Source organism: Lupinus angustifolius, chromosome LG04 (assembly GCF_001865875.1).
Source record: "Lupinus angustifolius cultivar Tanjil chromosome LG04, LupAngTanjil_v1.0, whole genome shotgun sequence".
Taxonomy (NCBI): domain Eukaryota; kingdom Viridiplantae; phylum Streptophyta; class Magnoliopsida; order Fabales; family Fabaceae; genus Lupinus; species Lupinus angustifolius.
Window position 1 is genome coordinate 16,045,857 of NC_032012.1, and position 13,079 is coordinate 16,058,935.

The 13,079-nt window shown below is 33.6% G+C and overlaps 2 protein-coding genes across 3 annotated transcripts in view; both read left to right on the forward strand.

The window, feature by feature from the left end:
• On the forward strand, positions 1-12,417 carry LOC109346008 (ceramide kinase-like). Of its 2 annotated transcripts, none has more exons than XM_019585347.1 (12): positions 1-454; positions 2,458-2,616; positions 2,704-2,871; positions 2,976-3,068; positions 4,491-4,583; positions 5,199-5,424; positions 5,725-5,818; positions 7,780-7,929; positions 8,538-8,639; positions 10,047-10,427; positions 11,822-11,888; positions 11,960-12,417. In XM_019585347.1, the coding sequence occupies exons 1-12, from the start codon at positions 284-286 to the stop codon at positions 12,095-12,097; spliced, it is 1,842 nt and encodes a 613-aa protein (XP_019440892.1). In that variant the 5' UTR covers positions 1-283; the 3' UTR covers positions 12,098-12,417. The 2 variants fall into 2 exon arrangements, with proteins under 2 accessions (XP_019440892.1, XP_019440893.1); XM_019585348.1 differs by having other exon boundaries at positions 2,497-2,616.
• LOC109346009 (cell number regulator 6-like) overlaps positions 8,565-13,079 on the forward strand; it is a 22,819-nt gene continuing 18,304 nt past the window's right edge. The window contains exon 1 of the mRNA XM_019585349.1: positions 8,565-8,576. The gene's annotated coding sequence lies outside the window, so the exon portion shown is untranslated. The remainder of the gene's footprint in view (positions 8,577-13,079) is intronic.

Genomic DNA, 13,079 nt, shown 5'->3' on the forward strand with positions numbered 1-13,079 from the left:
TTCTATTTTGTGGTCAAAATTTTCTGATCCAATTACTGTTTTTTTCTAAATTGAGTCAATGGTTCTCACAACATGTTCTGTTCCAACCCAAACATACAATAATAAAGACAACACAACCACTTTTCCTTCATTTTCCTTCTTCCACTTTCCAAAACAAAAACTATATCTTTTTGCTGAAAACTTCAACCACCTGGTTGAGGTTACATTTCAATCTTACAAGAACTTCGAAAACTTTCATATAAATATTACCAATCTCGTTTCCTTGACTCTTCTTCCACTGTGAATGGAGAGAGAAGGAAACGATTGTGTTGTGAGAGAGAAATCTCACTTGACTCTTGATGATGACGAAGCACCAAATTTGAGCTCTACCCTTTGGTTGGAACGTGTTGGTGAAGTTATTCTCACCTTTAACCAAGATGGGCTCACTTGGAAATTGATGGAATCATTGGGTAATGTAAGTCCCCATTTGATTTGATTGCTTTTAATACAGTGGTTTCAGAAAATTCGAAAACTTTAGACGTTTCAGACAATTGCAGTTCATGCTTTCATAATTGCGGTCACCATATGGTTTCAGCTACTAGCTTCTGTATTGGTCGCGTACTCAGATTTAAAACCTTACTTTCAATGTATTTGTGAAAACTCTGCCTTTTTGGTAGGGGTGAGCATGGGACGGATTAAGGCTTGTCCTTACCCGGCCCTAAATATTGGTCGGGTCACTTTTTTGAACCCAGACCTAGACCTGAAGCTAACCCGATCCTAAATAGCGATCGGGTCGGCTTTTAAACTCGACCCTATCCGATTAAATATAATGCATACTCATTTTAGATAAAGACTTCTCAATATATTATTTATCATTATGAATAGGTAGTTTGATATATAAAATGATATATGTATATATATATATATTATTAATCATGTATATATTATGGAAAAATTAAAGAATAAATGATACTTTCGACCAAAAGGGTATCATTACGCTATACATATCTGAGTAGAAAGAAACACATACAAACATGATGAGCGAGTGACCCCGGGACGGGCCAGGTCATGCTTGGTCCCTACCCGATCCTAAATATTGTCTGAGTCTATTTTTTGTGAACCCAAACCTGGCCCTAGACCTGATCAGACCCGACCCTATTCGGACCCGATCATGATCGGGCCGTGCCGGGTGAGCGGCTAGGGTCGGGTCCTGCTCACCCCTACTTTTTGTGTAGAAATTGAAAAGTTATGGCTTTTAATACAGTCGTTTAAGAAAATTCGAAAACTTTAGATGTTTCAGACAATTGTTGTCCATGTGATTGCAATTGCCGTCTGTATCCGTCGTGGACACAGATTTAAAACCTTACTTTTAGTATGCCACACCATATGGTTTCGGCTACTCACATCCGCGGACCTAGATTTAAAACCTTACTTTTAATATATTTGTGAAAAACTCTGCCTTTTTTGGTCTAAAGTGAAAAATTATGGCTTTAATCTCGTGGAATTGATATTGTGTCTTGTGAACTATTCACCCTTAGCTAGTGTTTGATGTGCAGATAGAACAGAACATGATGTTTGATGCTGTTCTAATATGGTGCCATCCTTTTATTGGAATCTGCCTTTTAACCATCCTGTCCTTCTTGTTCTATTTGTAAATTTATGCCAAACACAGAACAAATCCACATGTTTTATGTTCTGTCCTGTTCTGGCTGTCTAGCAAACTCTACCTTATATGTTATGGATTAATATTTTCTGTTGTCTGATTTTGTTTGTTGTATTAATTCATTTGTGTTATATTAACTGCCATGTGTGGGCTTCAAGTGTTGGCAATTGAATTTGCTACAAAACACTAGACTTTCTGCTGTTAAAGTTATATCAAATTTTTCTCTTTTATCCTTCAATACCTATTTTCAATGAATGTCAAGGCTGTTTTAGCATAGTTTGAATTTTATCATAGTTTCCAGAGCTTGTACATTTCTGGGCATAGCTTGGGCTATGGAAGTCGTGATAATAAACTGTCACTAACACTTGAAAGTTAATCGATAGAGCTTTAACCTGTGAAGCCCTTGGATTTTAACTCCCAGCCAGTAAATATAAGTTTGCATTGGAAATTGGCTACTCTTTTGGATAATTTCTGTTTTAAGAGTAGGTGTTTTGTGGCTATAGCTTGCTTGACGTATGATCTTTGCATTTGAGAACCCTTCTCTTATCTGAAATAAAAAAGATGCGTTCATGCTATGTTCAAATTTTAGGAGCTAAAGTGTTTTATGTGGTTTCTCATATTTTTTCAAAATCGTCTGAGATTGATAACTTGTTTTCTTGTTCACTTTCCCCCTCATTATGAGTTAACCTTTTGAAATCTTATAAGTTGGCTTAATGTAATCTTATATGAGATCATTCTTGAACTGTTGATTTCCAGAATGAACTTATAGTTTGTATTTCAAGTCATACTATTTATCTCAAATGTTCAATGAACAGGATGATTCAATTTGTTTTGGCATTAAATATGTTTCTAAGGTTGCTACCGAGATCAGAATTTCTGACATATATGCTGTTGAGTTAACCGATCATGATTTGGTTCATATATCAAATCTCCCTCATGCTAATGAGCACCTATTCGTAGGTCATGAGAAAAAGGTTTGTTCTTGTCTCATTATTGGTTAATTAATTGTTTTCTATTACAGCTTTATCAGGTTTTATAGTATCATATTTCCAATATTGCAGATGTACCGCTTTACAGTGCATGGCTTTACTAGGAGCAAGAATCAACCTTCTCAGTTGATCCTGGTTGAATATACTTTCGGTCATAAAAATTTGCAAATGTGTCAAATGTGGGTAAATCAACTAAATGCTTCCTTGAATCTTGAAGTTGGAAGACCGAGGAATCTTCTGGTATGCTCTGCTATTGGTCAAAACCCCGCTTTATAAGTTTGCTTTTGTACTTTCATTGATTAATTGAAATGAACTTTTCCCAGAGATAATTTCTGATTCACTAGGTTTTTGTTCATCCAAGGAGTGGGAAAGGCACTGGCTGTAGAACTTGGGAAACTGTGGCTCCTATATTCTCACGTGCTAAAGTAGAAACAAAGGTGAAACTTTTAGTAGCATGTCTAGTTATTTTGTAAATCAATAGCTGCTGGTAAAAATTTAATGTTATGTTAATATATGTTTAACTCAAATCCGCTGCATTTTGTTTAAGAAGCAATATTGAGTCTTGCAATAGGCCATCAACTCCTTGCTGAATAACTCGGTGAATAGTGCTGGAAGTAGTTTCCAGTAATTTAGTGTTGCTAACTTGTGGAGTTTAGTAAATCATCTATTTTCCTACATGCTTAAGTTCATAAAGATGAATATGTATCTGATCCTCTGTTCAATTTTAAAATATATATTGTTTTCTTTTAGTGTACGTATATTCAGTGGCGAATCTTGACCATAATTTTTGGGGGTGCAGGGTCATGATTTAGATTTTAGACATAGACAATATATGGAATTTTAGAATATATAACTTTAAATGTAAAATTGAAGAAACATATGTAGAAAGAGTAAATGACATTTTTGAGGTAAACGGCAAATGAGGTTTGTGTGAGAGAGTTATCAGAAGCTATATCAGAGGTGGAGGAGGGGAATGAATCACATGATACTGAAGAGGGTGAAGCCTCATAGAACCTGAGGTGAGGGTTTTTGAAGAGAAAGTCACATAGAAGTGTGGTTCTTGAGTTTTGTTGTTGGCATTTTGAACTCCCAGAAAATTATATATAGAATAACTTTGAGAAAAAAATTGAGGGGCAGGTGCCCCCACCTGCCCCTTAGAAGGTTCGCCACTGCTTGTATTGGCTAGTTAATCCTACTGCTTATGACTACGGCTATAAACAAACAAAACCACATATGAGCTATTTGAGTTTGCCTTGTTATAAGTTGTGTTGTACATTGTGCACAATTAATAAAAACAAGTACATACATGATATATCATGATAGATATTAACTGAGAAATTGCTTAATTCATTAGTTCATGAGATGCTTGACTAATTTGAGCCTGATTTATTGTGCATTTTTAAGTAATAAGAATATAAATAACAAATGACATGATTTATTTTGGTAATTAACTCAAGGAAATTTGATAAACGAAAACATAATATATTAGTGGAGAGAAGTCGCTGAAGTAAAATCAATTTTGTGTGTGTTTGTTTTTGCAGATTAGCTTGACTAACTTGAGCTCTATTTTTTAAGCATGAGAAAGAATTATAGTTTGACTTATGTTTTAGTATATTTTAATTAAATCAGCTTTAGCTGATTAGTATTTGACTGGCCTCAGTATAGTTACAGCCCTACTTTTTGATCGGCATGTATTTATGTTTGACATCTAGTCACCACTGATGAAGTGTTTTGTTAGCTCCAATCTTGCAAATTAAAGCAAGTAAATTTGAGCGTTTTGATAATATGAAAAGCTAGTTAATAAAAAAATACGATTGTTGATCGGTGTCATAGTAATTAATCTTGCTTTTCTTCACCAGGTAATTGTGACTGAGAGAGCAGGACAGGCATTTGAAGTGATGTCATCTATAACAAATAAGGAGCTTAACTCGTACGATGGTGTTGTGGCTGTTGTAAGAACTTGCCTAAATTCTTTTACATTCTTGCCGTGATAACTGATAAGTAATTAATATAAGGCCTGTGATCTTACTATGGATGAAATTGTAAGACATGTTTCGTGATAGTAACACGAGATGCTTCCAAGATAGCACCGTGAGTTGCGTTCCTGCCTAGTTTTATGCATACCATCTTGCTGGTTGTTTTGTACTGCCAATGAACTTTTAATGTGTGAAGCAGTTTTCTATGTCCACCTACCCTCTACATTTGAAAGAAAAAAATCCACTCGACAAAAATTCAAAACGTTCTTTCTTTTTGTTACCTTGGATGAAGTGGAAAAACCTAACTTTATAATCTTTCACACTCTAACAAAATGATGCAGTATCACAAGCTTTCTTCTCTAATCTGTGAAACATTGAGACTAAAATTTGGATTTGATATTTATTATAAAGTTATGTACGATATTGCAATTTACATGAACATTATACACATTCATGTCATGAATCTAAATTTCTCATAATGGTTTTCATTTATAAGATGGATCCATTTAATCTCTTTCTAAGTTCTCTTGCTGCTCTCAAGTAATTTTGTTCCGTTCTTTTCGATTATTGTTCTAATTGATGTGGTTGCAGGGTGGTGATGGATTTTTCAATGAAATCCTTAATGGGTTTCTCTCTCCCAGGCTTAAAGCTCCCAACCCACCAACTCCATCAGATTTTGTTCATTTGGTTAAAGATACTGGTGATTCATTGGTTCGTGATGAAAATGAAACAATTGCAGAGACTTCAAATGACAGTGAAGACCAATTTCCTCTTGTTTCCACTCTTGAACAATCTGGGTCTAGAATCTCATATTCTTGTAAGTATAGTTTATCTATACCTCATTACATTTCAAACAACGAATGCTGCTTTCTACTTGTGACTGGTAGCTGGCTCAGCCATTTACATATTTTCTCGGCTACTGAATGTCTCTTAAAATTGCAGTACTATAAATGCTTGTCATAAGTATGTTAGTTTTTCTGCAGTAACTAATGTGAAATGTTATTTTTTACGACCACCACCTCTTTTCGTACTTTACATTCTCTTGTTTACTTTACAGAAAAAAGAAAAAGAATAAAGAAATATCAAACTAATGCTAATTATTATGTGGCTTTTGAAGGTTCAGAAGATATGGATCCTGAGTTTCCTATTCCCAACGAACGGTTTAGATTTGGGATCATTCCAGCAGGTTCAACTGATGCCATTGTAATCTGGTATTTTTTTTCTCTAATATCTTTTACTTTCCATTCTGCAGAAGAAACGACGCATATTTCATATCTAAAACCAATTTAAATGAACTGTAATGGTGCACTATAATCTGTTTTGATTTTCATGGGTTAAAATAACCATCTCTACAAGGCTAAATATGATTTTCATGTGTATTTTTTCGAAGTATTTAGTCCATCCATTTTATCTTGGTTTGATTTTCGCCCTCGTGTTAACTTGGTTGGAAAATGCTAACGTGGAGGAACTAAATACTTAAAAAACAAAGGGACTAAAATCAGTGTGACCCATAAATGTAGTGACAAAAAACACACTGATTTTAGTCCATGTGTTTTATTAGTATTTAGTCCCCTCCATATTAGCATTCTCTATCCAAGTTAACACTTAAAAAAACACAAGCACTAAAATCAAAACGACTCCTAAATGTAAGGACGAAAATCGTATTTAAGCCTTTCTGCAATATTTTCTGAAGAAGGTATATTTCTAAGCCTTGTGCTGCATAAATTACATTTATAGTTATGATTAGAGGTGACAAAATTATTCACAATCCATAATTCATCCAAATTAAGTCCATCTGTTAGAGTTAATAGATTTAAATGGATATAATCCAATGGATAGTGTTAATAATGGATAGATTCAAATCTATCCATTATATCCAATGGATATCCATTATATCCAATGGATATCCATAATATATCCATTTGGATGGATATCCAATCCATCCAAAAATAAAAATAAAAAAATGATTTTCTTTGCATTTTCAATTTCATTTAATATTTAAGAAAACTAAATTCAAGCAAGTTCATTCATGATTCTCACTTTTAATATTTTATTAAATTGATATCATTTATAGGAAATGTGTATGTAGTTAATATTAAAATTTTATTCTGAAGTACATAACATATAGATGTATGATAAAAATGTATGCACTGACCAATGTACAAGTTTTATACACTGTCACTACATTATCCAGTGTTTATATTTAATTATCATTGACTATTCAAAAAAGTAATTCAAATGAATGGTGAATGATATAGTAATTATGTATAAATCTTTATATCGATAGTGTATAAGTATTACACTTTAAAAGTATTTGTTAAATAATTTACACATAGAACCTTACACGGTACATGTTCATAGAATTTTGAAAAAAATATATTTTTCTGTAAAAGTTCAAAAAATCACTTGTTTAAAAAATTGATTTCTAAATGATTTTAGAAGTGTTTTTTTAAAAGGTGATTTTAAAAAATGTTTAGTTGAAATAGTAGTTTTTAAAATAATGATTTTCTTCAATGGATTTTTTTAGTTCCAATAAAAAAGATCAAATGGATTGGATATCCATCCATCCAAATCCATGATAAGGGAGTCATCGATAAATTGGATGGATTGGAATATGTTGGATATGGATGAATTGGATAACTTCAAATGCAGTTTAAATGGATTTATATGGATTAATGGATAACTTTCCATCCATCCATTAGCATCCAAATCCAAATCCATCCATTTGCCACCCCTAGTTATGATTATCTTTTTAAAATAAACACACTAACAAGGTAGTTAACCATAATATGAATACTTTTTCTTTTTGTTGATCATATTTTGTTGAGGAAGTCGATGTTAAGATCACCTTGGTCTACAAAGTATAGAATGTTATTATAATATTTGTTGAGAAATAGAATAGAGAGACAGCTATGCCGAAATCGTGTCTCAATCACACACAAGGAGATGCATCTATATTATTCATATAATAAATACATGTTACATAAATAGGAAGCTATCATTGGGTTTTAGTGTGATTATTTCATGATCTGCCTATAAAGTTGAATACTTCTACATGTTACAACTTACATGATACTTTATTTGTCTAGCCATATTTGCAACATATCCTTATAGTTTTCTGATACAATTCTTGTGGGTTTTCTGAAATTCTGAGTGCAACACTGTCTTGTAGTACAACTGGAGCTCGAGATCCTATAACATCTGCATTGCAAATTGTCCTTGGTAAAAGGGTGCACCTCGACATAGCTCAAGTTGTACGGTGGAAAACAACTCCTATGTCTGAAGTTGAACCATATGTGCGCTATGCAGCATCCTTCTCGGGGTAATTTATATCTATTATTGTTTTCCTGATGAAAAGAATTATGTAAGTTTTTATCTGATAGAATTGTTTTTCTCTGGAAAAGATAAAAGAAGAGTGCAAAGAAAGATGATAAGACATCTTCGCAAGAAAATAACAACTGAAAACATGGAGAACCTAAGAGATTGAATCATGTAACAATTATCAACATAATTCAATTCAGTCCAAACTGTCACTTCTATGCTTACCTCGGTTTCATTTTTTGTATTTCAAACATCTTGTTTTGGCTTCACAAGGATTCTAGCTTATTTTGTCTTGAAGAACTTGACGTAGCCTTTTGGTCTAATAACTAATAAAAAGTTTGTCCATGAATCTTTAACTTTACATCGTTTTCCTACTAACATGCCAACAATTAAAGGTTCTTTCCGTGATACCAGTGAATATGTAGTGCTTTGCTGTTTTTTAGAATGGTAATAAAAGCCTGTAGTAATTGGAGATTTTGTGATACAGTTTATATACCTTTAGACATGTAGCTACATTGCACTCTAGCATATACAGATATACTAAATGTTGATCCTCAATAATTATAAATATTTGTTCAGTATTCTTAAATTCTATATTAATGACCTCAGGTATGGATTTTATGGTGATGTCATCACCGAGAGTGAGAAGTATCGCTGGATGGGTCCCAAACGCTATGATTATGCAGGAACAATGGTATTTTTGAGGCACAGGTAATCTTGAATTATTTCTGCTTTAAATGTGATTTCCTGAATCCTAGACTGATCCTTTCCACCTCTCTTGTCTTCCTTTGTATGGTGAACTATGCTATATGTATATACTTGTGCAGTCTCAAATCACTTCCGGAAATGCTGTTTTCATAACATATGTGCTCTTTTTCTACTGGATTAAGCTTCCTTTATGCGTTGTCAAACATCTATCTTTTGTGGTTATACTGAACCAATAAAATGTTAACTAAACAAGATACCACTTCCTAAATAAAAGAAACTTGGGTAGCATAGGCGCATTGGAACTTGATAGGGACTGAAACTTCACTATACTGAAAAATAGAGACAAACTCCTTGATTTCAAAGGCAACCCTCTTACAAATCAAAGAGGAAAATGCTGAAGAGTAAGCAAAATATGGTAAAATGACAGATAAACCCCTGAGAAGAAACACCCCAGCTTCCTCCTCTAGCCCAAACCACAAGACCAAAACTTATCACATCCTCTTCTCTCCCCCCTCCTTCCGTTTTTTTAAGAGTAGGTATTCCGGTGGTGTACTTCATTGTTCTAGGATCACCTGTTGGCCTCTTCTACACTTGATTCTTGGACCAATGAGGTGGTTTTGAATGTTACTTATGTCAAGCTTCAGAGCATTTATCAGAACCTCTTCTTGATGTTCTGATTTAAATGTCGTGTCCCTTCATACCGCATGTCACATTTTTACAAGCGGATCTCTGTCTAATAATACAATTTAAATTGTCTGGTCTTCTTTGATACTCCTTCCGTTCCAAAACTTTTGATGTTTTGGTTTTTTATCTCATTCCATATATCTTGATGTTTTATAAAACCAAGATAGATTATATGCATTTTTTCCAAATCTATCCTTATTTATTTAAGCACTTTCCCCACCCGATTTAATAATCATTCTTAACCTCTCTTCAAAATTTTCTCCACTTTTAAATGTACCACTCTCTCTTAGTAATTTTTTCAATACATATGTGGAATTGGGATGGAACTACTATCTCCACTTTTCAATGTACTACTCTCTCTCTTAGTAATTGTTCTCTTAATAACTTGTCTTCCAAAAAAATTTCCTTCACTTATTTGGATTGAATTTATGGTGGGAAATTAATTGTAGAAATATATGAAAATTTAATATGGATATTTTAGTTAAAATATATCCAATTTTTACATCATTTATTGACTTCTTAAACTGTGTGCATAACCTTGAACATTAAAAGTTTTGGAACAAAGGGAGTATCTTTTTTCACATGCTGATGTTAACCGCTGCATAGAAATCATTTTTGTATCCACGGCCATGATTAGTATCAGTATATTTCTGCTTTACTTATTTCAATTATTGACACTTGCATCATGCTTATTTTCCTTTGACTTTCTTTTGTGTTACCATTCAGATCATATGAGGCAGAAATAGCTTACCTTGATGTTCAATCAGATGAAACCAATTTGACTTCCAAAAGGAATCGTCAGGGTAGTCTGTTACGGGCTCTGGGAGCTCCACATAAACCAGAAAGATATATCTGCCGCGTCAATTGCATAGTTTGTAATGAAAAGCCAGATGTTGCAACCACAGGAGTTTCTGACCTAACGCCTCATTTATATTCAGAAAAAAGAAGATGGGTGAAATCGAAAGGACGTTTTCTTAGTGTAGGAGCTGCAGTAATCTCTTGCCGAAATGAAAAAGCACCTGATGGTTTGGTGGCTGATGCACACCTTTCAGATGGTTTCCTTCATCTTATATTGATTAGAGACTGTCCTCATGCTTCTTATTTATGGTATGCTTTTTCTTTCCACATTGCCCTTGTGAAGTTTATTAAACCGTAAATATTTTCATGTTTCAAGCATGGAATCTTTATCTAGCCTTTTCTGGAAAGCAAATTACTATCATATGTTATGTGACATGGCTATGCAATATCATATTCATCTGTTGGACACTTGGACTTGTACACATTTAGGGTCTGCTCGGTTGAGTTGATTGAAAATGATATTCACCTCATTTTCATTCGAAGAAGTAACTTTCGGGCAACCATGAAAGTGAGAAGAAAGTAGATGAAGGCTCTTTTTATTGAAATTACTATAGGACACCTATTTTTGCTATGATCTGAAATAACTATTCTTTCTACAGTGCCATGTTGCATATGCAAGGTTAAAAGTTATAGTTTAGTTTCCATCTTTTTGTGCTTTATTTTTACCAAGCAAGAGGAAAGAAAATGAGCTTCCATCCTCTATGCTTTCATTGCTCAACCAAACAACTAAAAGTGAAAACTGAAACTTCTTCAGTCTCACTTCTTTTTCAAATTGTTCTCTATTTTTGGCTTACTTAATCAAGCCAACCCGAAGTCTTTACCTACATGAGTTACCTGATTCTGATTGATCTATATATCTAAAAATCCACGGCCCACTGTACGAGGTTCCCATTTAGTGGGGTCTGGGGATGGTAGATGTACGAAGCCTTACCCCACAAACAAAGAGGTTGTTTCCAGGATTTGAACTCGTGACCTCATGATTACTAAGCAACAACTTTATCATTACGACTAGCTCTACCTCTTGTTATACATTCTGATTGATCAATCGATTTCAATTTTCAATAACTTATAATGAGAGGTTGTGATGTTTTTTCATCAATCAGAATGCAAGACACAGGATTCTGTCAGACATTGAGGGACAACAAATATTATCCCCAGGCTGTGTTACATATCTTCCCTTGAAAAGCATACAATTTCTTCAAAAATCCTCTTGATGTTTGTGTCACTAGCAATCTTCCTTATGCTAAATAGGGTAATGATTTGTTGCACCACCATGTGAAGAGTCTCTATATGGTACACATCTGCTGTCCCACAAATTGTGTCACTGTATGTACCATCAGTTATGATTGGTCAGAAAAATAATTAATTAACTTTTTAACTTAAAACATTTTTTCAACCAATCATAGGCTGATGGCACATGCAGTGGCACAACTTGTGGGACAGAAAATGTGCTCCCGTCTCTGCATACCATATCATTCTGAAAATGTTAAATGGGGTATACTTGGACTCACTTAAAAGGTTGCTGAAGTGTATTAAACTAGTTTAATTATTGTCTTTTTACATGTTTTTTGTCTACTTTCAAAGAATCAAATATAGCTTTGCACATTTTGTTCCTTTGTTTGCTTATTGGGTGACAAATACAGGCACCTAACTCAACTTACAAGAAGAGGGGGAAGCCCCTTGAATTTCAAGTTTGTTGAACATCATAAGGTTAGTTTCACCCTAATCTCTACACCGCCTTTTCTCATGGATAACTTCCTAATTTTATTTAACATCTGCAGACCCCGGCATTTACTTTCACTTCTTCGGGCACTGAGAGTGTATGGAATCTCGATGGCGAGATCTTTCAGGCACACAAACTCTCGGCTCAAGTGTTTCGAGGCCTTGTATGCATGTTTGCATCTGGTCCTGAAGTTTAATTGAAGACTAAGCTTTTTTGCTTTAAACTGTTTTGGCTATGCTAGTTCAAGGAATCATGAAATTTTTCATTTCAGTGTACTATAGTTATAACTTATATGTACTATAGTTAATATTTAGTACCATTAATTTGTGTTGTATATTTTGTATCAATTTAAGATGTCATCAAGTGAGAGATTCCAAGGGTCTCTAAAGTCATGTTTAGGAGATGTATATTATTTTTTTATCTGTACTTAGTTCATGATTTTCTGTTTTTTTTATGCTAAGTTATCCAGATTTCTGGAAACTAAATCTGTTCATTTGTAATATAACAAGATTATATTTTCAGCCATATCACTTTTAGATTTTCAGTTTTAAACTTGTAGTTGGGAATGATTATGTTAACATCTAGTTAAAACATTTATGCAAGATAATGAAAATAAAAAAGATGATTCAATGCATGAGACTGCTATCTAGTGGGGTCCGGGAAGAAATGTACACCAAATAATAAAAATATTTTGATATAAATAAGTACATTTAGTAGAAGATGTCTAATTATAACATTATGGAGGGACCACAAGTGAGTTCGAGCATGAGCCTTTCCATACCAAAATTTTGTGTATTACTAAATAAAATCGTACAGTTCGAATTTTCAAATATAGTTAGTTCAAAGTTCTATATGATTCAAGTACAAGTATTAGATTTTAAAATTATGTAGAACTTTAATCTTTTCATAATCTACTCAACTACTGAAGCAATTCAGAGCATGAGAAAAATACCCAAAATAGCCCCATTCTAATGGCAAGGAAGAGCAAAATGACATCGTTCCAATGGCAAGCCAACTAACTGAATGAATGAATTGGAAATTTTGTATTTTACATATCAATATGATTGAGTCCTTGGATTTTTGAAATAATGTAAAATGTTTCGAATCATTAATATTTGATTTCGACCTAGTCTAAAAAAAGTCAAGACATTTCAAATTGTTTATTGACACGGATAAAG

Excerpts from the sequence above, each read along its gene's own strand:
- LOC109346008 (XM_019585347.1), top strand. The coding sequence starts at position 284 with ATGGAGAGAGAAGGAAACGATTGTGTTGTGAGAGAGAAATCTCACTTG. Across the intron at positions 4,584-5,198 it reads ACGATGGTGTTGTGGCTGTT|GGTGGTGATGGATTTTTCAA; the intron begins GTAAGAACTTGC and ends ATGTGGTTGCAG. Across the intron at positions 11,889-11,959 it reads AGTTTGTTGAACATCATAAG|ACCCCGGCATTTACTTTCAC; the intron begins GTTAGTTTCACC and ends TAACATCTGCAG.